Genomic DNA, 24466 nt, shown 5'->3' with positions numbered 1-24466 from the left:
TTGGTGCCAGATGGACTGGTTTGAGTACTTCTGTAACTGTTGATGTCCTGGGATTTTCATGCACAACAGTCTCTAGAATTTACTCCTAATGGTGCCAAAAACAAAATCATCAGTTCTGTGGATGGAAATGCCTTGTTGATAAGAGAGGTCAACAGAGAATGGCCAGAATGGTTAGAACTGACAAAGTCTATGATAACTCAGATAACCACACTGTACAATTTTGGTGAGAAGAATAGCATCTCAGAAAGCTTCTCTGAGATGCAGGTTGGCACTGTTTTGGCGGCACGAGGGGGACCTACACAATATTAGGCAGTTGGTTTTAATGTTGTGGCTGATCGGTGTATATTGGGTCAGTTGGTAGCTTAAATACCGTTGATGTCAGAAGTTTACATACACCTTAGCCAAATACATTTAAACTTAGTTTTTCACAATTCCTGACATTTAATAAAAATAAAAAAAAACATTCCCTGTCTTAGGTCAGTTAGGATCACTACTTTATTTTAAGAATGTGAAATGTCAGAATAATAGTATAGAGAATGATTTATTTCAGCTTTTATTTCTTTCATCACAAGTGTATGTAAACATCTGACTTCAACTGTATCTCTGTAATATTTTAACTGCATGTTACTTAGGATGATGTGTCTTGTCTTTGTTTCTTGCATGCCTCAACATTAATAATTGTTTTGATGCGTTGCAAAGTAAAACGTGTTTATGTCTTAGGGGACTTCTTTGAAGTGCTCCGATGTGGTCTTTGATGCACTGCAGTACTGAAATGTTACACTTAGGAGTTCCCTAACATTTCCAAAGTTTAGCTGCTTAACTGATCTCACACATTTTTTCTCACAGTTTTTCCAGCGGACGCAGATGCAAACAGCCCGGCCCACCATTCCAAGCAACAACCCTCCCATTCGGCCCACATCTCAGACCCCCACGGCAGCGATCTATCCCCCAAATCAGCCCATCATGATGACCATGGCACCCATGCCCTTCCATTCACAGACAGGGCAGTACTACATCCCACAGGTCAGACAGCATAGTCATACTGCAGACAGGAATCACGTTACACACTACTATATCAAGACCATGTGTTTACATCAGGCTATTTTAATGCTCCAGACTATGTTTGCTGTTTTGTTGATTTGAATGCAAATATGATCAGTGGGCAGTAGCTCATCTGTCACACACAAAGCCATTGAAATCCTGGAAATATCAGGGATTTTTAAAAAAAATAAATGGTTATTTCCAGGCCTGTAAAAGGAATGAAAAAAATCTTAAATCATGGAAATATCTATAGTGATGGAATATTTTTATCTGATCTTAACTAGAAAAATTAATATTTAATTGGCTAGAAATTGCTCTTTGTGTAAATAATTTGATAATCCCTATCCAGTGATCACAAATGCCTGGAAAAGTTCCAGAAATTCATTGGTCAAAAGGAGTGAATTTTTAACAACCTATGCTGCCCTGCAAAGTTAAAACGCCGTAACTATGCCAACACTGAAACTGATTCAAAGTTGTTGTTTTTTTATTGTCCAGCCAAATGTGTATCAGAATTTCAACTACTTTTTAGATTAATTTGAGCAAAGTTGAGCCAAACCCATATGTCACAGGACAGATCAGAATTGAAGAGACCTGATTTTGGTTATAACTGCGTTCATAACTGTTACTGCATTTTGCCTGTGCACTGCAGAATGGTTGAATTCCTTAGATGTTTTGTTCTCCACGAATTCTGAATCTTCTGTAATTTATTATTGCCATGTTTGCTTCAACAGTACCGTCACAGTGCTCCTCCATATGTGGGGCCTCCTCAACAGTACCCAGTTCAGCCCTCTGTCCCCAGTACCTTCTATGCTAGACCCAGTCCAGGGGACTTCCCTGCACCTTATGGTGAGTTTACAACTCTGTCTCTCACTAAACAGCTGTGGAGTGCTGTTGACTTTCTCATGTACTCTGCTGACTTGCAATGATGCACTGTTTACTTGTTTTATGCATCAAATTCCCAGTTTTTTTAATGAAAACATGCCAGAATCTGAAATATGCTTCAAGGTGTTTATAATTTTTAAACAATAAGATAAATAATTTAAAAAAAGATTTTGTTTTTTATTAAGCACTTGTCTTGAGGAAGCTATTTGGCATAAAAGACAATTACCTATACTTACCGAGCACTATATTAGGAACGCGATGGTCCTAATAAAGTGCCCAACATTGTCTTTTGCTGTAGTTACCCATACGCCTCAAGGTTCGACAGGTTGTGCATTCTGAGATGCTATTCTGCACACTACAATTGTACAGAGTGGTTATCTGAGTTACTGTAGCCTCTCTGTCAGCTCGAACCAGTATGGCCATTCTCTGTTGACCTCTCTCATCAACAAGGCACTTCCATCTGCAGAACTGCCACTCACTGGATGTTTTTTGGCACCATTCTGAGTAAACTCTAGAGACTGTTGTGTGACTGTTGTGAGCAGTTTCAGAAATACTCAAACCAGCCCGTCTGGCACCAACAATCATGCCATGGTCGAAATCACTGAGATCACATTTTTTTCCCCATTCTGATGGTTGATGTGAACATTAACTGAAGCTCCCATATCTGCATGATTTTATGCATTGCACTGCTGCCACACGATTGTCTGATTAGATAATTGCATGAATAAGTAGGTGTACAGATGTTCGTAATAAAGTGCTAAGTTAGTGTTTATTCTACAAGATAATTATCCTAAGTTTACATACACTTGGTTCTTAATTAGAGCTGTCAGAATTAACATGTTAATGCATGAGAAATTGAAAAAGTTTAACATGTTAATTTACCGTTAATATGGCATAAACACTTGTGTGAAGGGCGGAACCTTTGTAATGTGTCCACCCGGATTCATTACACTGATGCACACTTCACAAACGGGCACAGTGCCAGAGCCCTTATACCAAGATGAGCCTACAAGCTTAGCATAAAATAGCATAACGCTGCGGTCCCATTGACATTCTATGGGCGGTACTGTCGTAATACTCTCCTATGATAGAGCCGCGGAGGTTATATCAGTAAATAAAAGAATCACTGACAGGGTTTTCCTTTCAGTGATAAATGATGGATAAAGGAGCTCTTAGCGCTATTTAATGTACAAAACAAGCCCAGATGGGACTTGTAAGGTGCATTTTATTTACCACAGAAGCAAGTCAAGTCTTAACTATCACCAAAACGCAGAAAGAGGCTTTTTTGTCTGGAAGCGCATTTCATGGTTATTTTAAAGCTTGAATCATGCGAATCATGAACACAGCTTTACGATTGCTGTAACAAAGCAGATAGCAACAGTCTACCGGCAGATTAATATTGCGGAGGATGAACGTTTAAGAGATTTAATGCCCAGTGCAATGAATATGCAACATATGGGGAAACTTACTCATTTTAGTCCATTTCTTGTGAAAGGCTTTGTTTGGAAAAAGTTAATAAAGCATTATATTGTTACATATCGGTTTTTTTTTCTTCCCTAAGATGGAAAATAAGTATATATAGTGTCAAATTTCAGCACTTTCAAAATCTGCGATTAATCGCAATTCGAAATTTTTCTTGACTGACAGCACTATTCTTAATATATAGTGTGTTGCCTCCACGAGCATCATTGAGTCAGTTTACATGCATTTCTCTCTAAAATCAGCTTATTTAAAAAGCTGTCAAGGTAAGAAATCTGCATTTACATGACATTTGAAATAATCAAGTTTTTCTCTACATTTGATGTCAAACCGTGAAGAGGCATGCTCTCAGCACGTGTGCACATTAGATGAGCCAGTAAGAATACCGTGTAAGGTGTTTACATGACACGCAAAATCGGCGTAATGGGCAAAAATCTACCAATGTTTATTGGGTTATTCATAAGCCGTTTATGGCCTTTATGCCGATAAATGAACACTGTTTATTGTGTTTACATGACCACACACGTTTTTCGGCTTATCCGAGCATAATCGGTGTAAGAACGGGCATGTAAACGCGCTCATTGACTGTTTGTAGCCTTTTGTTGTAGATGTGTACGAGTTTGTCCTGGGTGGTAAAACTGCCCTCTGTTCTTAAAAAGAAGCCTCCAGGACCTGGAAGATCTTTGGTTGTCTCGTATGCAATGCATGTTTGAGTTACTCCCGAAGTACAGTAACTCAACCAGGACAATTAAAAAAAAAATGGTTAGAATATCAAACAGTTTATTTAGCTAGACAAACATTTTTTTATGAGAATTGCGAAAATGTTGTCTGTAAATATGTTTTTGTGCCAAAAAAATAAATAAATGTTTGTGAATATATTTCATGCTTTCATGTTGTTTAATATGAACATGACCTAATAATGTGAAACAACTTCTCGTGTGGTATGTAAGCAGCTGGGCCTTCCTTCTATCCTGGGCAGACAATGTACACACCATCTCCATCCATTATAGTGCCTACACCACAACAACCCCAACCTACTAAAAGGGAAAAGAAAACAGTGAGTGTACACAAACTTTTTTTGTTTCATTTGTAGGTAGTTTTTTGCAAAACAGTGCTCATAGATTCTGATGCTTTATCAGTTAATTTGGTGTTTGCTTATTGTCCTCTAAGATCCGCATCCGAGACCCCAACCAAGGCGGCAAGGATGTCACAGATGAGATATTGTTAGGAGTGGGCGGGAGTCGCAACCCAACCCCACCGGTGGGGCGGCCCTCCTCTACTCCTACACCTCCACAGGTAAGACAGTCTCAAAGATCAAAAGTATTTAAAATATCATATGGTTTTGTAGCCATATAAATGTAGTTTGATATTGACCCCTTTCTAAGTTCTGCACTTGTTCCTCTGCATCTGTCTTTACTAATTCTAAAGAGACTATTTAATATTATTAAAAGCCAATGTAATGGGGGCCTGGGTAGCTCAGCGAGTATTGACGCTGACCACCACCCCTGGAGTCGCGAGTTCGAATCCAGGGTGCTGGGAGTGACTCCAGCCAGGTCTCCAAAGCAACCAAATTGGCCCGGTTGCTAGGGAGGGTAGAGTCACATGGGGTAACCTCTTCGTGGTTCTCGCTCTCAATGGGGCATGTGGTAAGTTGTGCATGGATCGCGGAGAGTAGCATGAGCCTCCACATGCGGAGTACCCACGGTGTCATGCATGACGAGCCACGTGATAAGATGCGTGGATTGACGGTCTCAGAAGCGGAGGCAACTGAAACCTGTCCTCCACCATCCAGATTGAGGTGAGTAACCATGCCACCATGAGGACCTACTAAGTAGTGGGAACTGGGCATTCCAAATTGGGAGAAAAGGTTATATTACAAAAAAAAGCCAATGTAATATTACACAAGGTTATATTGAACCACTAAGACTAACCACCATTGAAATGGGAGCAAAAAACCCATAGACATTTATGGTACTCCTGAGCCATATCTAGGGACCAAAATACCATTAAAAACTTGGAGGATGGATTCTTTTGACTTGTGCCTCAAGGTAACCTACCTAGCAGCCACACAGAACACCTTATAGCCGCATAACAACGCCCTGGCATCTTGTTGTTTTGCACAGGCAAGCACCACTCACTTTTCTTCAGAAAATGTAAACACATTTTTTGAAAGACCTTTTTAAAAGTGGCCTGTTTATTGATTGACCTAATAGTTGTGAAAGTTGCAGCTGTCACACAGGCAGTGTTTGAGCTTACTGTTCTTTTTTATTCCTTTATAATCATTTATTTTCTTATCTAAAGCCACAGCTTGTGTGCGGGTCAAAGCCTTTGCTGAATGGTTTATTGACTAACAATTTGATTTCAAGCTTTTACCCACAAGCCATTGATTTGACATGCTTTCATTGAACTCTGAATGTCGTCTTAGAAAAGCTAAATATATGTTTCTGCTGGAAAATGTAGATAAAAAAAGTGTATTAGTGTTTATTTTAGCATGTAGATTACTTTAAAAACATGTCAGTCTTGTGCATTCGTTTATGTCTGTTGTAGTTTTGCATCATGATAGTTCATGTCATCCTGATCCCTTCCCTTTGTTGTTCCATTTACAGGTACTCCTCATCTATACTCTCTAGTAGATTAGCTTCCACCCTCACTGTGCCAGTGTAATATAAAACACAGTCTCATTCACAAATTATTGCAAATAAGTGTTCTCCTGTCTGTAGAAGGGTTCTCATGCAAAATATCTGCCAGATTTACATGTTAATGAATCTGGGTTATTCTAAATGAGCGAGCATGTGCCCGCAGTTGATAATTAGCATAAAACACACCCTAACCACCTCTTTATAAGTGCATTCCGCACAGCTTCACCTGCACAGCCATTTGTCACTATTTACAAAGTTATTCTTACGCTCTGTCAAATTGGATGCCAGCCGCAGCCAGATTGTTTGTTTAGCCAAGCAGAGGATGACGGGCAGAAAGCACGTCTCATCAATTCACATCATTCTGCACGTTCATAGGGTAGCCCATATATGGGCTGCAGGAAGCTGAGAGCTTCAATTTGACATTTGTCAGTTTGTCGTGTGAGAACGCTTTTTTGCTACCAGTGCTTTTGACAACTAACGTCATAGTATCTGCTCAGGGTCAATGAAAATGTTTGTTGACATCAAATTTCACATTTTCTTACCTGTGACATTGTGATGCCCTGTTTCTCCATCTCTGATTACAGCCGTTTCCAAACTTCTCTGTGTGAAGGGCAGGGTTTTGGAAAGACAAATAAATACTATTTCACATTGATTTTGGTGAATTATCAGTATTCTTATGCGTGTACACATACATAAAATACATGCAATTTTTCACTCAAGGTGGCACTGTTGTTTCAGTGATTGACTTGATTTACGTTTGACATTGCTATTTGACGAAGAAACAACATGAAAGTAAACTATAGCAAGTACAACACATGAACAGTAAAATATGACTATTGTCATTTGGGTGTACTACTGAAATTAAGTTGTGCATTTATTTAGACTCAATAAGTGCCTGAGATAATACTCATGTGTAGCTTATGTGTATCTTATATGTTATGTGTAGTACAATGTGTGTTTGACAGACAGTTGCATTTCATGAAATTTCAGTGTGAAAGTAATGAATCCTGTTCTAGATTTGTTCTGATTTTTTTCATTATCTCTTTGAGATATGAAAAATAAATTCACACACACAGGTTTTGCACGTGTACACAGTTAGTGAATGAGACCCATTGTTCCTGTAGATGGAGCATACACTGTGTTTTGACACTTCTCTCTCGTCTCTCCCTAAACGTTAACAGTGTTCGTCTCTCCTCTGCTCTCTTTTCCCCCTTTCCTCCCCATGTTTCCTTCATTTCTCCCCTCTCTTTCACAATTCCACCTTCCCTCTGTGTTTCTGTTGTTCCCACTATGTCTGTGTGCTGCAAATATGTGTGTGCCTTGTGTCTCTTTGTTGCTAGTTTTTATGTCCACACCCTCATTATCCTCACATTTTCTACCTCAAATCCCAGCAGCTAAACAGCCAGGTAGCAGATCACGGGCACATCATGTTTAATGTGGACACCGCCCAGCTACTTCCTGCACACGTCGACTTGAAAGCAGGTCAGGCCTCTTAGCCATATCTTCACCTACTTCCCACAGGTTAAAAGAATAATGTCTGTTATTCAGGGCTTTTAATGCTATGCTGTAATGTCATGTAAATGGTCACATTAGAAGCCAATCTGCTGCACAAATGCAAAGATGTTTGTGTTTTATTAATTGAGCACTGGCTCATGAACATTTTAGGAAAAAATATTAATTTACTTAATTTGATGCTTAATTTTCCTTGTGATTACAGAGCAAAATTAATGCACCAATTAAAAGATGAATTTTAGTCCCTTAGATTAGTAGCGTTATCTAATATATGAATTTCCTTAAAGCTGATGTGTGTAATGTTTTTATGTTAAAATACTTTCTTCTATATCTGCTAAATACCAGCAGAGACAGCTATAAGTCAGCCATTCATAGGTTAATTTCCTTAAAGTTTAATCACTGGTGTCTGCCGAGCAGCCCGACCAGCAATATTGTCTCAACCATTGACAGGAGTTTGGGGTGGGACTAACTGTTTGTCAACCAATGGAAGACAGAGGGTGTATTTGGGTGTTTTTATTTTTGCAGTTCCATTTGGTAATGCAGGTTTCGCAGAAATTATATACATTAAGCTTTAACTTATTTTAAATGTGGTCAGCAAGATCATTAACAAGCGGAAAGTTAAACGCAACAGATTCTTCCTCCGGAATCTCTGATATGATAAAACATGACTGATTCCTAATGATGACTTTGTATACCTCTGACACATTTCCTTTTTAATTGATGGGTCCAGATGACAAGGCAAAAGTAGAGTTCGCTTCGCAAAGGTCTGCATCTCCTGGACTGCGGAAGCCAGAGGCTGCTTTGGAAAGAAGAGGTCCCTGCAGCCCAGTCCAAACACCCTCTCCCCCACAGAAAACTGAGCTTCCCCCCTCAGGCCCAGAATTGGCCTCAAGTGTAGCTACAGCCCACACTCCTTTCATGCCTGCCTCAACAGTGGAATCAGCTGAACCCTCAAGCTCCTCAGCTGAGCCCAGCCCTTCTAAAGCTATCACACCAGAACCAGAGAAATCCTCCTCAGAGCAACCCTCACCTCAGAGCCTGTCCGCATCCCCAGCCCGGCCTGAAAAGGCAGTCAATGGGCTGGCGGACACCGATGCTGCTCCCTTAAGTGAGGGCTTAGAATTCCAACCCAGGGAAGTCGCTCATTTGCTGCCTACTCCCAGCGTTCTCCAGTCCCAGACAGCCAGCACGGAGTGCAGCCCCATCACGACCGCACTGGAGGCGGAGTCTACAGAGGTAAAGGCAGATAGTCCCTTGCCTCCTGTTGAAGACAGTGCTGGGTCTCCTGACGTCTCATCCCTTCCTGCCACAACCTCCATAACAACTGCTGCTATCTCTGCCACACTTGCTCCACCTCCAGGCCTGACACACCCATATCAGGTTTCTGCAGGGTCAGGCCCAGTCAGGAGATTCTCTACAGGGTCAGAGCTCAAAGAAGCAAGGATGGAGACCGAGGCCTTGGCAGACAAGCGTGATGAGCCCTTCTTGCAGTCCAGAAAAAGCTCAATTCAAGGTGAGCACAGAGAATTTTCATCATATTGTGGTGGTCAATAAAATAAAAAAGACTTTACTTTAGTGGGTTGCTACAGCTACACTTGGTCAATAAAATAACAAAAGCCTTTACTCTGGTGGGTTGCTACAGCTACATCTAGTGCACCAAAGACCTGGAAGAAGCCAAAAGAGGACATGCCTGTAGGTCTAGATCAGTGTCCAGACAAAGAGGTAAAATAACATTGAAATCCTTTTATTTTCTTTCTTGCCATCGTGTGCAACCCTGTGCATGCCACTTATACATGCAGCTTTGTGGCGTTGATGTGTCTCAGGAATTTCAATGCAATTTGGCAAACCTTGTTGTTTATATTCTAATTAGTTTGAGGGAGGCTAAAGTGACTGGTTGTCTACATACTTCACTATAGTTTGGGGACATCTATTGGAAAATCAGTTAATAAATAAAGCAGAAACTGTTTTTTAAAGACCCCATGAAATTGGCTTTAGTTAAGTCACAGCTATGAACAATGATTTGCAACTTGCTTGTTAGTGGCATTATGGGGTGTTATTATGGGGAGGGACATTATTCTGGAGAGCATTTGATTAGACAATCAAATTTGCCATCGGTATTTTTTGCTTATATCCCGAGAGAAAATGACAATATGTTGTAAATCTCATGTCAATTTTGGTAACTTTTATGAGTACACTTACTAATAGACATGGACTAGAAGACAATTTTGACTAAAAATGTAGTCTTTTGGGTTAGACTAAACAAAGCCTTATATAATATACAATAGAAGTCTATGGTATGTTTCCATTTACATTGCTAAATAAACATGTGTTTGTGTTTTGTAGGAGGACATGGATCGACCTGCTAGGGAGCCTGCTGCGGAGAGCCCCAGTCCTCCTCCTGTGGAGGTGGAGAGGATGCCATCAGTAGCAGCAGTGCTCGAGGAGAACGGAGAGCAGGAAGCAGAGCCTCTGAGAAACGGGGCAGAACATGCATCCGAAACCGAGAGCAGCGACAGTATCCACCCACCTGTAGTGAAAGAGCCGGTGATCAAAGCAGTGCCAGGTAAGGCCTTTCTCTCTCTCTCTCTCTCTCTCTCTCTCTCTCTGTGCAATGTTCACTACTTTCCCTCATGTAACTCTGGCATGTTTTTACACTAATAGTGTTTCTCTTTTTCTGCAGAACTGGCAGATAATAATGGAAAGAGGCTGTACGATAGAAACTTCCTGTTGGGCTTCCAGTTCATGCCTGCATGTGTGCAGAAACCCGAGGGGCTTCCTCCCATTTCTGATGTTGTTTTAGATAAGGTGAGTCACTGTTACATTTTGATCATAAACATTACCAGTCAAAAGTGTTGACACAACTACTCTTTCTAGATTACTATTATTCTAAAAGTGTAAAATAATAATAAACTCATCAAAACTATAAAATAACACTTGTGGGAGTATCGGAATTATGGACTGACCAAAAATTTCAATCAAATCAAAGCTGCTCTATCTATACTCACTGTTTCCCCTTGGATTTTTTACAGCAGCGGTGCTGTAGTGTGCGCGTCCACAAGCCTGCAACGCCGAACCCGTATTAACGTGTGTTGGTCAAAGAATAGATTAAAAGGGTGTCAAACACAATTTCAGCCTGGGCCACATCAGGGTTTATCTGTGTCCTCAAAGGGCCCTTTGAAAATGTGGCACCAGCACCTGCTTTGGTAGCACCAAACACGTCAATCTATCTTGAACTCACAAAAAAACAAACTTATTAATAAAGCTACGTATTGGCAATTTTCTTCACGATAAGAAATGCACAATGACACATATATTATGATTCAATAAGTCGCAAGACATTACATTATAATCTAACTGTAGCAAGCGCACGTGAGGGGGACAAGCATCTCCGTGACAGAGTGTGCATCAGTCGGGTGCAGTTTCAATCTCTCCACCTTAGATCGGGACACTTCACAAAACTCATAGAAGAGGTGCTGACCACACAGAGAAATGCCAGTTTCGGAGTTTGTAGTTATTTATATGACCTGATTCCTTATTATTTGAACTTTAATAAAGCTATAATGCATTAAATATAACTGCATTAAAGATGTCAAGCCAAGGTGTTTCATTTAAAGACGCTCTGATATGCAAGTTTTGCTTCAGCGGAATGGCAGCTCTGGCTCCGCTTATTCCACAACGAGAGTGCTTCTGTATTTACTTAATTTGTATTTTTGTGTAATTACCTCATACTTCACGATCTACATCACCTGAAGCTGTGAAATTTGAGTGCATCTGGATGTGAGCCATGTTTACTTGCTCTCCTCAGTCAGGCGCGAGCTGCAGTGCTGCTCTTGCGCGCCATCCTTAGAGTTTTATATGATTTCATGTTATGTTAAATTACATCAAACGACTATTCGACAACAAAACATTTTGCCGACAATTTTTTTTTTTTTTTATTGTCGACGTTGTCGATAACGTTTACTAATTGTTTTAGCCCTAGTTTTAACAATGATATTTGTAATAGTTCATGGTAACCATGTAAAACCATGCATGGCTCATCACTACCATGGTTAGTGATTATGGTTTCTATATAAAGAACTATGGCATTTTTGTAATGAAAAAACAGCAGTCTAAATACATTTAGAAAGATTTCTGCCACAACTACCATAGCTAATACAGTACAGTTAGTGTTACTACAGTAAATCCATGGTAAAGTTTTGTAAGCGTTGTGATCGGAGAATTGAAAAGCCTTCTAATTTATGTTTTCTGCTGTTTTCTTTGTCAGTGCCATTTAGAATGAGGGGGCTGTTTGTTTTAAACTAGTGTCATCACCGAGACACGAGTTTTGCAACAGACAATTCTTTACCGCATTCAAATAGGTTTCGCGATCCCTGCCGCCCATCTCACTCGTTTACAAGTGCATTTAATATAGTCTGTGCGGTTGAGACCAGTCCGCGTATTACCGCACCTGCTCTGCCCTCGTGCTGCTTTATCCATGATTAAGCTGTGTTGATAATTGATCCATGTAGCACTGTTTCATTCCGCTTTTGAAGCGAGCAAAATGCGCTCCAAAACATACAGATGACGGGGAAGTCTCATTAATATTCACGAGGAAAGCGCAAACTGATTGTTCAGTGAAACGTTGCGATCCCCTGCCATCCTACGTTTCAGAAATGAGCTTGCGGGCCACTTGAAATGAAGCGAGTTTGACACCTGTGTGTTATGCGGTGACATCACTGTGAGTATGTGCATGTATTTTTGTGTATGTGTGTGGTGGGGTCTCTTTCGCAGTGTAGAAAGCGCACAGCTGACTGGGACTGGCAAGCGTTATGTTGCGTCAAGAATATTGAATTAACCATGTGAAATCCCAACACTGCTCTACTGCTTAATAATGAGCGCCGCTGCAAAATGCATATTGGGGAAACACTCTATACTGCATATTTTAGCATCTTCAAAGTAGCCACCCTTTGCCTAGACAAATCCCTTTCAAGGTACGTCAGTCAACTTACTGGAAATTTCAGAATTCTTGCGGCCCACTGATCATAGATTCCACTATGGATATCTAATATATTTATTATTTATTATTGGCCTATCTATATTATTATTATAATTGATTTATAAATGTGTTTTGTAGGCTATGTTGCGCATAAAGAGAACAGAACGATCTATGTGCTATGACACACTGATTGGTGTAATTGACGATGCATTGAAATTGTTAAAATACACGACACAAAACCTAATTTATTCTTGGGTGCTTATCTTTATGCAGCTGGATGGTAAAAAGGTTATAACAACAATGAACATGTGTTTTACACTGCCTGGCCACAAAAAAAAAATGTCACCTTTGGATTTAAATAAGCAGATACTTAAGAGTCTATGATTGGATCATTATTGCAGTGATTAATATGTGGCAACAATTCTTTTAACCCTAACTGATGCAGTGTGTAGCTTCTCATTTCTTAAGCAACCGTGTCAGAAGACGTATCCCGCGGTCTTGGAAAAGATGTTACTGTTACTTCAGAAGGGGAAAATTATTGGCCTGCATCAAGCAAAGAAAACAGCTAAGGAGATTGCTGAAATCACTAGAATTGGGATAAGAACTGTCCAACACATTATTAAAACCTGGAAGGATAGTGGTGAACCGTCAACTTCATGGAAGAAATGTGGTCTTGAATGATCGTGATCGTAGATCACTAAAATGCTTGGTAAAGTCACATTGTAAAAAATCGACAGTAGAACTCACGGTTATGTTTAATAGTGAAAGTAAGAGCATTTCCACACACACTATGAGACGAGAACTTAAAGGTTTGAGACTAAACAGCTGTGTGGCCACAAGAAAGCCACTTGTTAGTGAAGCTAATCAGAATAAATGACTTCAGTTTGCTAGGGAGCATAAATACTGGACTGTGGAGCAATGGAAAAAGGTCATGTGGTCTGATGAGTCCAGATTTACCCTATTCCATAGCGATGGGTGCATCAGAGTAAGAAGGGAACCGCATGAAGCGATGCACCCGTCATGCATAGTGCCCACTGTACTGGAGGCAGTGTTATGATCTGGGGTTGCTTCAGTTGGTCAAGTCTAGGCTCAGCAACGTTATGCGGCAATAAAATGAAGTCAGTTGACTACATGAATGTACTAAATGAACAGGTTATCCCATCAATGGATTTTATCTTCCCTGATGGCACAGGCATATTCCAGGACGAATTAATCGGGCTCAAATTGTGAAAGAGTGGTTCAGGGAGCACGAGGGATCATTTTCACACATGAATTGGCCTGACCTTAACCCCATTGAAAGTCTTTGGATGTGCTGGAGAAGACTTAACGGAGTGGTTCGACTCTCTCATCATCAATACAAGATCACGGCCAAAAATGTATGCAACTCTGGATGGAAATAAATGTTGTGATGTTGCATAAGGTTGTCGAAACAATGCCAGGAGGAATGCGTGCCGTAATCAAAGCTAAAGGCTTTTTTGGCCAGGCAGTGTATTTATTCATTAAGTTTATGATTGGCAATATTTTAATAAAAAAAATTCTCACATTTTTATACACCAAAAATATTTTTGCCTATTTTTAAGATTTATGCTTTTCAATTTCTTAACAAAATTCCATCAAATTAAATTGAGTAATCTTTAACGAAATTAAATGAAACAAACTTTAGCAATGCTAGAGTTAGGAACTTATGAACTTATAGGCAAGCCTAAGTTTTTGCATCAATTCGCACTGTTTTTAAATTGTTTTCCTATGTAAACATGCACTAGACGGACGTCATTGATTGTTGTGCCGTGTCTGGTTTAGGGTTTTGTGCAGGAGCGCCGCGTTTTTAGACTCTGTAACAAATTAAAAAACTTACATTGTTAAAACGCGTGTTGAGACACCTGCGTTCTGTACTGTTCCTTGCATTGCATCTAGATTTTTTGTAGCACAAGAGCATGTTCGGTTTGAAAGGCCCTTTTCTCTTTCTTCGATCCTCTTTGATCTGATGACAGATATTGGTCTGTGAAACATTCAGGAATCAAGCATTATGGTGTCGGTTTTTATATTCAAAATTAATATAATTTGCAGCAATAATATCATATTTTAAAGTAGATTTATTTGTTTAATTGGTATTTTTTATTGATATATTTTTATATCACAATGTGCATCAGCTTGCTAGCGGCCCACCTGAAAAGGTCCTGAATTTCCCAATGGCCAATCTGACCCTGGTGTTCACTTGTTTCAGGGAAATCAACCTATAATTGGCTTAGTTATAGTTGTCTCTGAATATTAAGCTGGGCTATAGGACATATTTAAACATTTAAACATTACACACTTCAACTTTAAGATAATGAGAAACATAAATTAAGACAAGTGTGTCCAGACTTTTGACAGGTAGTGTATATCAGGAGTTTTAAAGCAGTTTGATTAAAGTCATTAAGAAATTCCCTTCGAAATTTCTCTTTTGCTAGAATTAATTTGTACCGCACAATTAAATTGACTACAATGGGAATAAAAGGATATTGTAATGTAATTATGACCCTCTTTTTAATCCATGTAAAATGTACTACCAGTCTTGTACAAGGTATTATGTTGTTCTTTAAAAAAGTTCTAATATGTAGCTGTCTCACTTGACTGCCTGCTTGAACAGATTAACCAAAATAAGATGACCATGCGGCCAGTAGACCCACGTGTGACCTCCAGAGGCCCAGACTTCACGCCAGCGTTTGCTGATTTTGGCCGACAGATTCCAGGGGGCAGGGGATCACCGGTTAGTTTCTCTCCTTTTTTCTTTTTTTTTTTTTTTTAACACTTACAAAAATTTGTAAGGAGAATTTTAATACAAAGGTTGCCTTAACTACTACAGTAACTAAATAACTATGTTCTCTGGATCCACCTTTTGGAAATCCTTAATTACATTTTAATACACATCTTAATCTGTACCCAGAAATATAAGCTATTTCAGTTAATTTATCCTGAATGTTTAAACTTAGAAGTAATATTTCTTAAGATTCCCTCTAAGAAACGCTCATTACACATCCCCAGTATTACATGATTATGTCTGTTCCCTCAGCTGCTGAATGTAAGCATGCGACGACCACCTGCGCGCAAAATTATTACAAACGTTTCGGTGAATGATGACGTGCAGCTCAGGACAGCAGAAAATGCCTGGAAGCCTGGCATGAAGCGGGACAGCGTCACTGAAGATTCAGAGTCCCTGAAAACTCAGGTCTGCCCTGCATTCTCACTCTACCCTGAGCCAAATACTTGTTTAAAAAAGCCTTATTTTGCAGTTAACAGAAAGGATGTTGTGGTAACCAGATGTGCACTTATGGTTTAGGTTAATGGTTATATTACACCATTCCTGTAAAATTGAGAAAATCTTGCCTTGAAGGGCATTTAGTTATCTGTTCATTGATGTTTCATGCAGGAGCTTTTCCGAAAAGTGCGTAGTATCCTCAACAAATTGACGCCACAGATGTTCAACCAGCTGATGAAGCAGGTGACCGACCTTACCATTGACACAGAAGAGAGACTCAAGGGCGTCATAGACCTGGTCTTTGAGAAAGCCATCGATGAACCAGGCTTCTCTGTTGCCTATGGCAACATGTGCAGCTGTCTGGCCACGGTGAGTCAGACATACCTTTAAAAGGGTAGTTTGCTCAATTACAATTTTTCCATCATTCACTCACTATCATGTTGTTCCAAACCTGTATGACTTTTTTTGTGTGACACAAAAGGAGATGTTTGGCAGAATGTTAGCCTCAGTCACCATTCACTTTAATTGTATGGAAAAAGGTGCATTTAAAATGTATGGTGAGTGAGGCTAACAGTCTGCCTAGCATCTCCTTTTGTGTTCTGTGGAAGAAAGAAAGTCTATGAGTATGAATAAAAAAAAAATTATTTCCATCTGTTTAGCTTAGAATATATTGTAGAGAGATTCCACATCACAAAGTCAGTGATGTATGCTTTTTTTTGTAGTTAAAAGTGCCCATGATGGATAAGCCCAACAACACTGTGAATTTCCGGAAGCTGCTGCTGAACCGCTGTCAGATGGAGTTTGAGAAAGACAAGGTGGATGATGATGCTTTTGAGAAGAAACACAAGGAGCTGGAGGCAGCTACCTCAGTAAGTGCTGCAGTCTTGAAAGTATTCTTAAAACTTGTCTTAAACTGTTCTCAGGCCATTTAGATTGGCAAGATGCTGAATATAAATAATATAGGCTATGATCAATTCGGGTTCCTAAGAATTGTGGCCATAATTGGCTATCCGCATGCAAACTACGTGCAGTCATAGACATTTTCTTGTATTTTTTTCTGATTGTTGTGCTAATGTTAATTATAAAATCTAAACTCTAAACATTCAGCATTACTGCACTTGAGTCAACTCAAAATCCAATTACAAAGTCCAACATAAATGTTCATGTCCCTAAAATAAATTAGAAATATTATCTTTGTGAAGATGTCTTAAGTACTACACAAACTATGAATTCAAGTATTTGTGAATTAATTGTACTAAATTAACACGTTATACACAATATTGAAAATAAAAATCCATGTATTTTAGGAGCATCTATACTGAATAAAAATTGGTTATTGATGGCAGTTTGACCGCAGTGGATTCACTAGGATCATTTCTGATGTCTCGGTCTTGCTCTCTGTTAGGCTATCGAGCGGGAGAGGCTACAGGAGGAGCTGGAAGAAGCAAAGGACAAGGCCCGCAGACGCTCCATTGGCAACATTAAGTTCATTGGCGAGCTCTTCAAGTTGCGGATGCTGACGGAGGCCATTATGCATGACTGTGTGGTCAAGTTGCTGAAGAACCATGACGAAGAGTCACTCGAGTGCCTCTGTAGACTGCTCACCACTATTGGCAAGGACCTGGACTTTGAGAAAGCTAAGGTGAGCCTAGGGTCTTCTAAATTGTAACATAAAAATTAGAATATGACTGTTTTGGCTAAAAAAAAAACTTTGTGGAAATTATAAGTGGACCTCAGAGAAAATAATTATAAAAATTATTATATTTCCCCTTTTTATATAAAAGTCTTTGTAAACCTGCTTTTGCAGTGCCTGCTAGTGGATGCTGCAACCTGTGTGAATACTATGAGACTTTGCATATTTTACTGTGGTTAAAGCAAGTTTGCAGGTCTTTTTCTTCCTGGGATGATCAGCAATAAAAAAAAGCTTTGGTGCAAGTCTAGCACAGAAATCCATGAGATGACCACACTCTACACTGGTGGAGCTCTGCATAAACTGATATTATTTGGCTTCTTTGACTATTTCATCTTTGGTCCACACCTCCTGCTGTGTGCTGTTTTATAAAATCATGCCAAATTCAACTGCTGACAGTTTGAGTAAACCACTGCTGGTCTATATAGCTCTACAGAAAATATGGCTGCAATTCAAAGCCTACAAGTTCGCTTGGAAAAGTCCCTTATGAGTCATTATGTGCTCTGCAGGCCACAACTTGCTCTGAGTTCAGCTGAGAACATGACTGTATTTGCAGGGTGATGCCTAACTTATTTAAAGGCAGACATCAATTTTGAGGTTTGTCAGTAGAATAACAATTGTATTGTAAATAGTGGTCTGTTGACGTATCCAGGTCTCGTTTGAAGGTTGTATATCTCAAGGACTGTCCTTTTGTCATTTCACTTTTAGCCACGAATGGATCAGTACTTCAATCAAATGGAAAAGATAGTAAAGGAGAGAAAGACTTCCTCTCGCATTCGCTTCATGCTGCAGGATGTCATTGACCTGCGATTGGTGAGTTGCATGCGTTATTGTTTATTTTCCATAGAGCTCAACAGTGACCACCTGCTTTTTCATTATCCTGAGTTACAGAAGTATATTTTCTGTGCACTTTCTCCATGTATAAAATTAAAATATTTTATTTTGGAAAAAAAATTATAATTTTGAAAACAAACAAAGATACAAAATGGTATACTTCACATCTCGAATGTAAAGGACCCACGTACCATACAGCATTCTGAATGGTGTCATTGAAACTCCCACAAAATTCCCACAAAATGACGTTTCATCACACCTTTAATAAAAACATTCAGTCAGTGATCCAAAAATTAGTGCATAGCAAAGAAAGTTGCAAAATTTCTGAAATAGCCATGATTGACAGTCGTTAAATTTAATGAAAGAATAGAATACAACAAGCCTATTGTTTTACACAGACTAAATGTTTATTTGTATGTGCAAGCAAACAGAGTTAGATATGTTATAAACAGATGTGGATTATTTGTTTCGCAAAATCATTTCATGAAACATAAACAAAATACGAAAAGCCATTACTATAAAGCAAATTCTTCAGATTAAAATGAGCCCAAATACAGTGTGATATGATGCGTAGATTTGGGTAATATTCAAGGAGCGACTTGAAGTGCTGAGCAGCTGAAAGGAAGCCGACAACTCCTGGGTCCTAATGCCTGTAGGATGCAAACTCTGTCAGTGCAACTTATACATAAGTGTGACTTATCTGTGTTTTTTTTCTCTCTCAACAACGCAGTTTTGACTAGGTGCGACCAGTGTTGGGTGTCATGCATTACTAAGTAATTACTGTAATTAAATTACTATATCATTGAAAAAAGTAAAGGAAGGGATTACTCTTCATTTTTCAGTAATTTAATTACAGTTACTTCTGATGTAATTGTGTTAAATACTGTATAGACTATAACAATTCTGTATGAAACAGTAGTGAATTTAAAATCGTAATTTAACGTCTAATGTTAAAATGTATGTTATCTAATTTAATGAAGCCCCCTTAAATTCTTTGGCCAGTTCATGTATAATTTATTTGATTTTATATGATTTATTTGAAAGAATTAAAAGAACAATTTCATGTCTGTCCTTATATTTTTCATCTGTTTGAGGTTGATAAGGGTTTTAGAAAGTAATTTGTAATAAGTAATGCAATTACTTTGCAACAGAGTTATTAGTACAGTAATATAATTACACTGTAGAAGATGTAATTAGTAGTTAGTAATTAATTACTTTTTTAGAGTAACTTGCCCAACACTGGGTGTGAATTTATTTACAGAAAATATTCCCAGTGTCTGTAATTGCGTACTGTCAGAGTATGAACTGTATTTGATGAAGGGCACACTTCACATTCTTTAGGTATGCATGCGAGTAGTATGAATATATACCAGGGGTGTGAGTATTGACCCGTGACCCAAATATATGACGTAATAACAATAACCGCGAAAATAATCTACTCTGGTTTTGTTAAACGAGAACTATTTGAGCACAAGGGAAAAACTTTCTTGGTATATATTCCATCTACAGTTGAGAAGATCTATCCAACTCACGGTTCACCGCCATTCTTTTAAATCCAGCATTTTGAACATGATGTCTCCGCAGCTCCTTAGGGATTATGGGATCGTAAAGTGTCCAGTCGATCCGCACTACAGAATCTTGCCAGGAAATAGTAGGTCATCCGGGTATTTCTCGCTTACTGTTTTATTAATACTATATAGTAGGGAAGTATGGATATTCGAATGCAGCGATGATACCTAAATAGTCTCTGCTAGCCTGCAAAAACTCACCTCTGTGATTTCATTTTCCATGGTGATGGCAACTTCTCTGATTGGTAGATTTCACTTGAGGATTGTGGGTGGTGTAGTACTTCACCAGGAATTTGGCAGTTCAACATTATGTTTTTAAAATGATGTTGACATCACACTGATACCTTCTACAGAAGACATATACCACTATTTAACAACCTTAGAGCTCATTAAAAATATTATATTTACCAACCCTTGTTTTGTCTTTAAAATTTTAAATTATCACTTAGGGTTGCATGGTTTACCGGTACTAATAAAGTATCACTATACCAAAAAAATTAAAATGGTACGATATCATCTTGTTGTTGACTTCGGTACCATATTACAGTAGGCTGCCATTAGCAAAGTGATATAAGATGTGACAGTTTTGCGATGAAATCAAATGACAATTTGAATATAAAATAAAAAACCTTTGGATATGGCCAAGTCTGATCATTAAACAGCAGAAGGATGTAATTTAATTAAATAATATACATTCACATGCGCTGCAGGCTACAGAATGAACAAGAGGTGCCACATGTGGCACACGCATGCGCACACACTCACACAGACTCAACACACTGCTGGTGCTTAATTTTCATGCAGTGTGTTTAGAGTATAAATGGCTGTTAACACTTAAATGAACTCCTCCTGTGCAGTTCGGAGATTTAAGCTCGAGTGTCATGATGGAATTATCCCAGTATTAATGGGAAACTTGATATAACTAACCCGTCAAAAACAGGAAGAACTCAAAGGTCTGTCAAAATAAAAGTCCCGATAAAATAAAACCTCTGTTCAACTGGATACATGAAATTGAAGACAGAAAAATATAACAACTGAATAAAAATGTTGTATTGAAAAAGTAGCAATAATACTAATAATAACAATTATATAATATTAAATGGTTGTATTATTATTATTATTATTATCTGTAAGCAATATCACAAACACAAGTGTATTATCAGCATGTTGTGATTCAGCCATAGCAGCCTTTTGCCACAGGTAATCAGATTGAGAAAAGTAAAGAGAAAAGAAAAGGTGTGTGTGTGGAACTCGAGGACAAGTTTTATGTATTTGGCGGTCATGCTGGGATCCTCAGAACTTTTTTAAAATTCTCAGCACAATTGGGTGTCTCGGAGAGCTGACCAGGGCCCCAAGACCATCGAGCAGATCCACAAGGAGGCAAAGTTGGAGGAGCAGGAGGAACAGAGGAAGGTCCATCAGCAACTGCTGTCTAAGGACAACAAGAGGAGACCAGGTCAGAAAGAGAATTGTGCCATAGGCTAATCCTCTTTACAGCTTGCTTACTCCTGTGGGTCTCCTTTCTTTATTGCTCTCTCTGATCAAGAAGCCATACTCTGTACCTCTGTGAAAACTTTATGATCATTAATTTTCCTCTCTTCGTGTTGCAGTGGTGCAGAGAGAGGAGACCTGGAGCACTGTGCCTATGACTAAGAACAGCAGGACAATAGACCCCGCTAAGATTCTCAAGATCTCCAAGGTCCAGTCCATGCAAAAACACTTTATGGTCCTACAATAGGTGTCATTTTCTTTAATAATTTATTATATCATTTATATTTTTGGTGTGAAATACTGACCCATTCATCCATGATCCAAAAATGTTCTCTTTCTGGTTTGGTCATGAGATGTCTTTCACAGCTGTGGTTGTGTTTTTAAAAAAGGAGATTCTTAGATCCATCGTTCAGTATGTTAGTTAGCTTGAATGGGACAACCATCCCTTTATAAACAATTGATCTTATCAGCTACATCATACTCCAATCTAAAGTGTGTCATTTCTGTACCCCTAGGGTCACCAAAAGGAATAGCAAATATTATAGTTTTTAAACAGGTTTTCTTAACACTCACCTCTCTGCCTTTGGTCCCACCCCAAACTCATGCCATTGGTTGAGCCAGTGTTGCTATGTCGAGTTGTTCGGGATGCTCAAACATACAGAGCAGTGTTTTGATTACACCAGAGCCAGTGTTCATACTTTTTGGGGGCATCAACCTACTTATGGCTTACTTGAAGTTGAAGTCTGCATATTAAGCTGTAGTTGGAGAAAGTATTTTAATGTAGTCAAAAATACACACTTCAGCTTAAAGGAAGCTGTGCAAACCACACCTTGTCATGGATTATGCATTTTTGCAGTCTGCTGCTTCAAAGCACTTTGACCTGAAGCTATTTGGTAAATATGGAAATTGAATGTGTGACTCAACAGCTCCTCCTGATGGTTTGCTTTGCTCTGTTTGCTTGTATGGTAACATCTTTATCTAAATTAATGCTTTAGGGAAATGTAAAATGATCGTACTAAAATTGGTTTTGTTTGTAAACCTACTTTAGCCAACAATAGATGAGAAGATTCAACTGGGACCAAGAGCTCAGTTGAACTGGATGAAGGGCAGCAGTGGAGGGGCTGGAGCCAAGGCCAGTGAGTCAGGTAAAGGAAGAGTGATGCAGTTACACTTGGGCTGCTGGCTTTGTCATTCCCTGTTATTTTGCAGTTTATGCAAGATTTTCTGCTTATATACTTTATTACAGAGATGCATACTGTTTTCTGCTGCAAATGTAAAATCTCTTCTCTTGTTGCACCCTCCTTTCAGATGTCTCTCGTCCCAGTGCCACCAGTTTGAACCGTTACTCACCCCTGCAACACTCAGCCCCACCGGCCTCCTCTTTACCCTCTACATCCCCAGACTTTAATGCCAGGAGAGTTCTCAGCAGGTACTGTGCATATGTTTGTTCTGCAGTTGATCTCATTACCAGGTTTTTTAGGTAGCCTAGCTTAGTTCATAATTTCAGGAAGATTAAAATTTACCTTTCAAATAATAATCAACAGAAAATTAATACGTTTTACTTTTATTAGTACACAAATAAAGGAAATAGATGTGCACACACTGTTATTTAAGCTCCAAAAAGTTTTATTTGAAAAACTTTTTAATGTATTTTTTATTATTTAAAAAAAATATATATTTTTTTTTTTTTTGCCTGATGAAGACATAATTGTTCGAAACGTTTGTTGTTGTTGTTTTTCAAATAATTTTTTTAGAGCTTTAATAACAGTGTGGACCAGGGTCAATAAATGGCACCAAAAATGCCCCAGAAATTCAAAATGTGGGGGCAAAACATGCACTTGAAATTAATTCTGCTGTTTTTTTTATTTGTAACATCTTATATAGTTCTTAATTTTCTATTATAGTCCTAGTTAAGCGTATTATGGCACAAAATAACAGTTGACGTTAATTGCAGTTTCAGGTTAAGAGATAATAAATTCTCAATCTTGAGAATTTTGTTTTAATCATTTGATTAAATTGAAGTCAACGGATGAGACACAGCGTTTTAAATAGTTATACAACAATATGCCCTCATAAATGAAAAAAGTGCCCCTTGAAATCAAATCCAGGGGTAAATTTTGCCCAGTAATTAAAAAGTTAATTTCTGACACTGGTGTTGACATCTACAGGTGCATCTCAATAAATTAGAATGTCATGGAAAAGTTCATGTATTTCAGTAATTCAACTCAAATTGTGAAACTCGTGTATTAAATAAATTCAGTGCACACAGACTGAAGTAGTTTAAGTCTTTGGTTCTTTTAATTGTGATGATTTTGGCTCACATTTAACAAAAACCCACCAATTCACTATCTCAAAAAATTAGAATACATCATAAGACCAATAAAAAAAACATTTTTAGTGAATTGTTGGCCTTCTGGAAAGTATGTTCATTTACTGTATATGTACTCAATACTTGGTAGGGGCTCCTTTTGCTTTAATTACTGCCTCAATTCGGCGTGGCATGGAGGTGATCAGTTTGTGGCACTGCTGAGGTGGTATGGAAGCCCAGGTTTCTTTGACAGTGGCCTTCAGCTCATCTGCATTTTTTTGGTCTCTTGTTTCTCATTTTCCTCTTGACAATACCCCATAGATTCTCTATGGGGTTCAGGTCTGGTGAGTTTGCTGGCCAGTCAAGCACACCAACACCATGGTCATTTAACCAACTTTTGGTGCTTTTGGCAGTGTGGGCAGGTGCCAAATCCTGCTGGAAAATGAAATCAGCATCTTTAAAAAGCTGGTCAGCAGAAGGAAGCATGAAGTGCTCCAAAATGTCTTGGTAAACGGGTGCAGTGACTTTGGTTTTCAAAAAACACAATGGACCAACACCAGCAGATGACATTGCACCCCAAATCATCACAGACTGTGGAAACTTAACACTGGACTTCAAGCAACTTGGGCTATGAGCTTCTCCACCCTTCCTCCAGACTCTAGGACCTTGGTTTCCAAATGAAATACAAAACTTGCTCTCATCTGAAGAGAGGACTTTGGACCACTGGGCAACAGTCCAGTTCTTCTTCTCCTTAGCCCAGGTAAGACGCCTCTGACATTGTCTGTGGTTCAGGAGTGGCATAACAAGAG

At 38.9% G+C, this 24466-nt stretch overlaps 1 protein-coding gene across 6 annotated transcripts in view; it reads left to right on the top strand.

The window, feature by feature from the left end:
• Positions 1 to 24466, top strand: part of LOC127419680 (eukaryotic translation initiation factor 4 gamma 3-like) — a 94958-nt gene that overhangs the window by 55949 nt on the left and 14543 nt on the right. The window contains exons 7-25 of one of the 6 annotated variants that reach the window (XM_051661274.1): positions 847 to 1023; positions 1773 to 1887; positions 4356 to 4459; positions 4573 to 4698; positions 7436 to 7523; positions 8284 to 9066; positions 9196 to 9275; positions 9897 to 10116; positions 10234 to 10358; positions 15158 to 15277; positions 15581 to 15736; positions 15938 to 16135; positions 16489 to 16635; positions 17172 to 17408; positions 18165 to 18269; positions 21176 to 21314; positions 21469 to 21557; positions 22398 to 22494; positions 22658 to 22778. In XM_051661274.1, coding sequence (XP_051517234.1) covers positions 847 to 1023; positions 1773 to 1887; positions 4356 to 4459; positions 4573 to 4698; positions 7436 to 7523; positions 8284 to 9066; positions 9196 to 9275; positions 9897 to 10116; positions 10234 to 10358; positions 15158 to 15277; positions 15581 to 15736; positions 15938 to 16135; positions 16489 to 16635; positions 17172 to 17408; positions 18165 to 18269; positions 21176 to 21314; positions 21469 to 21557; positions 22398 to 22494; positions 22658 to 22778 — 3227 coding nt within the window. Of the gene's footprint in view, positions 1 to 846; positions 1024 to 1772; positions 1888 to 4352; positions 4460 to 4572; positions 4699 to 7381; positions 7524 to 8283; positions 9067 to 9195; positions 9276 to 9896; positions 10117 to 10233; positions 10359 to 15157; positions 15278 to 15580; positions 15737 to 15937; positions 16136 to 16488; positions 16636 to 17171; positions 17409 to 18164; positions 18270 to 21175; positions 21315 to 21468; positions 21558 to 22397; positions 22495 to 22657; positions 22779 to 24466 lie in introns of all 6 variants that reach the window. The other 5 variants (XM_051661272.1, XM_051661269.1, XM_051661273.1 and 2 more) reach the window with 5 other exon arrangements.

Source organism: Myxocyprinus asiaticus, chromosome 29, assembly GCF_019703515.2.
Source record: "Myxocyprinus asiaticus isolate MX2 ecotype Aquarium Trade chromosome 29, UBuf_Myxa_2, whole genome shotgun sequence".
Taxonomy (NCBI): Eukaryota; Metazoa; Chordata; class Actinopteri; order Cypriniformes; family Catostomidae; genus Myxocyprinus; species Myxocyprinus asiaticus.
Note: the sequence above shows the minus strand (reverse complement) of the source record. Positions and strands in the feature narration are given on the sequence as shown.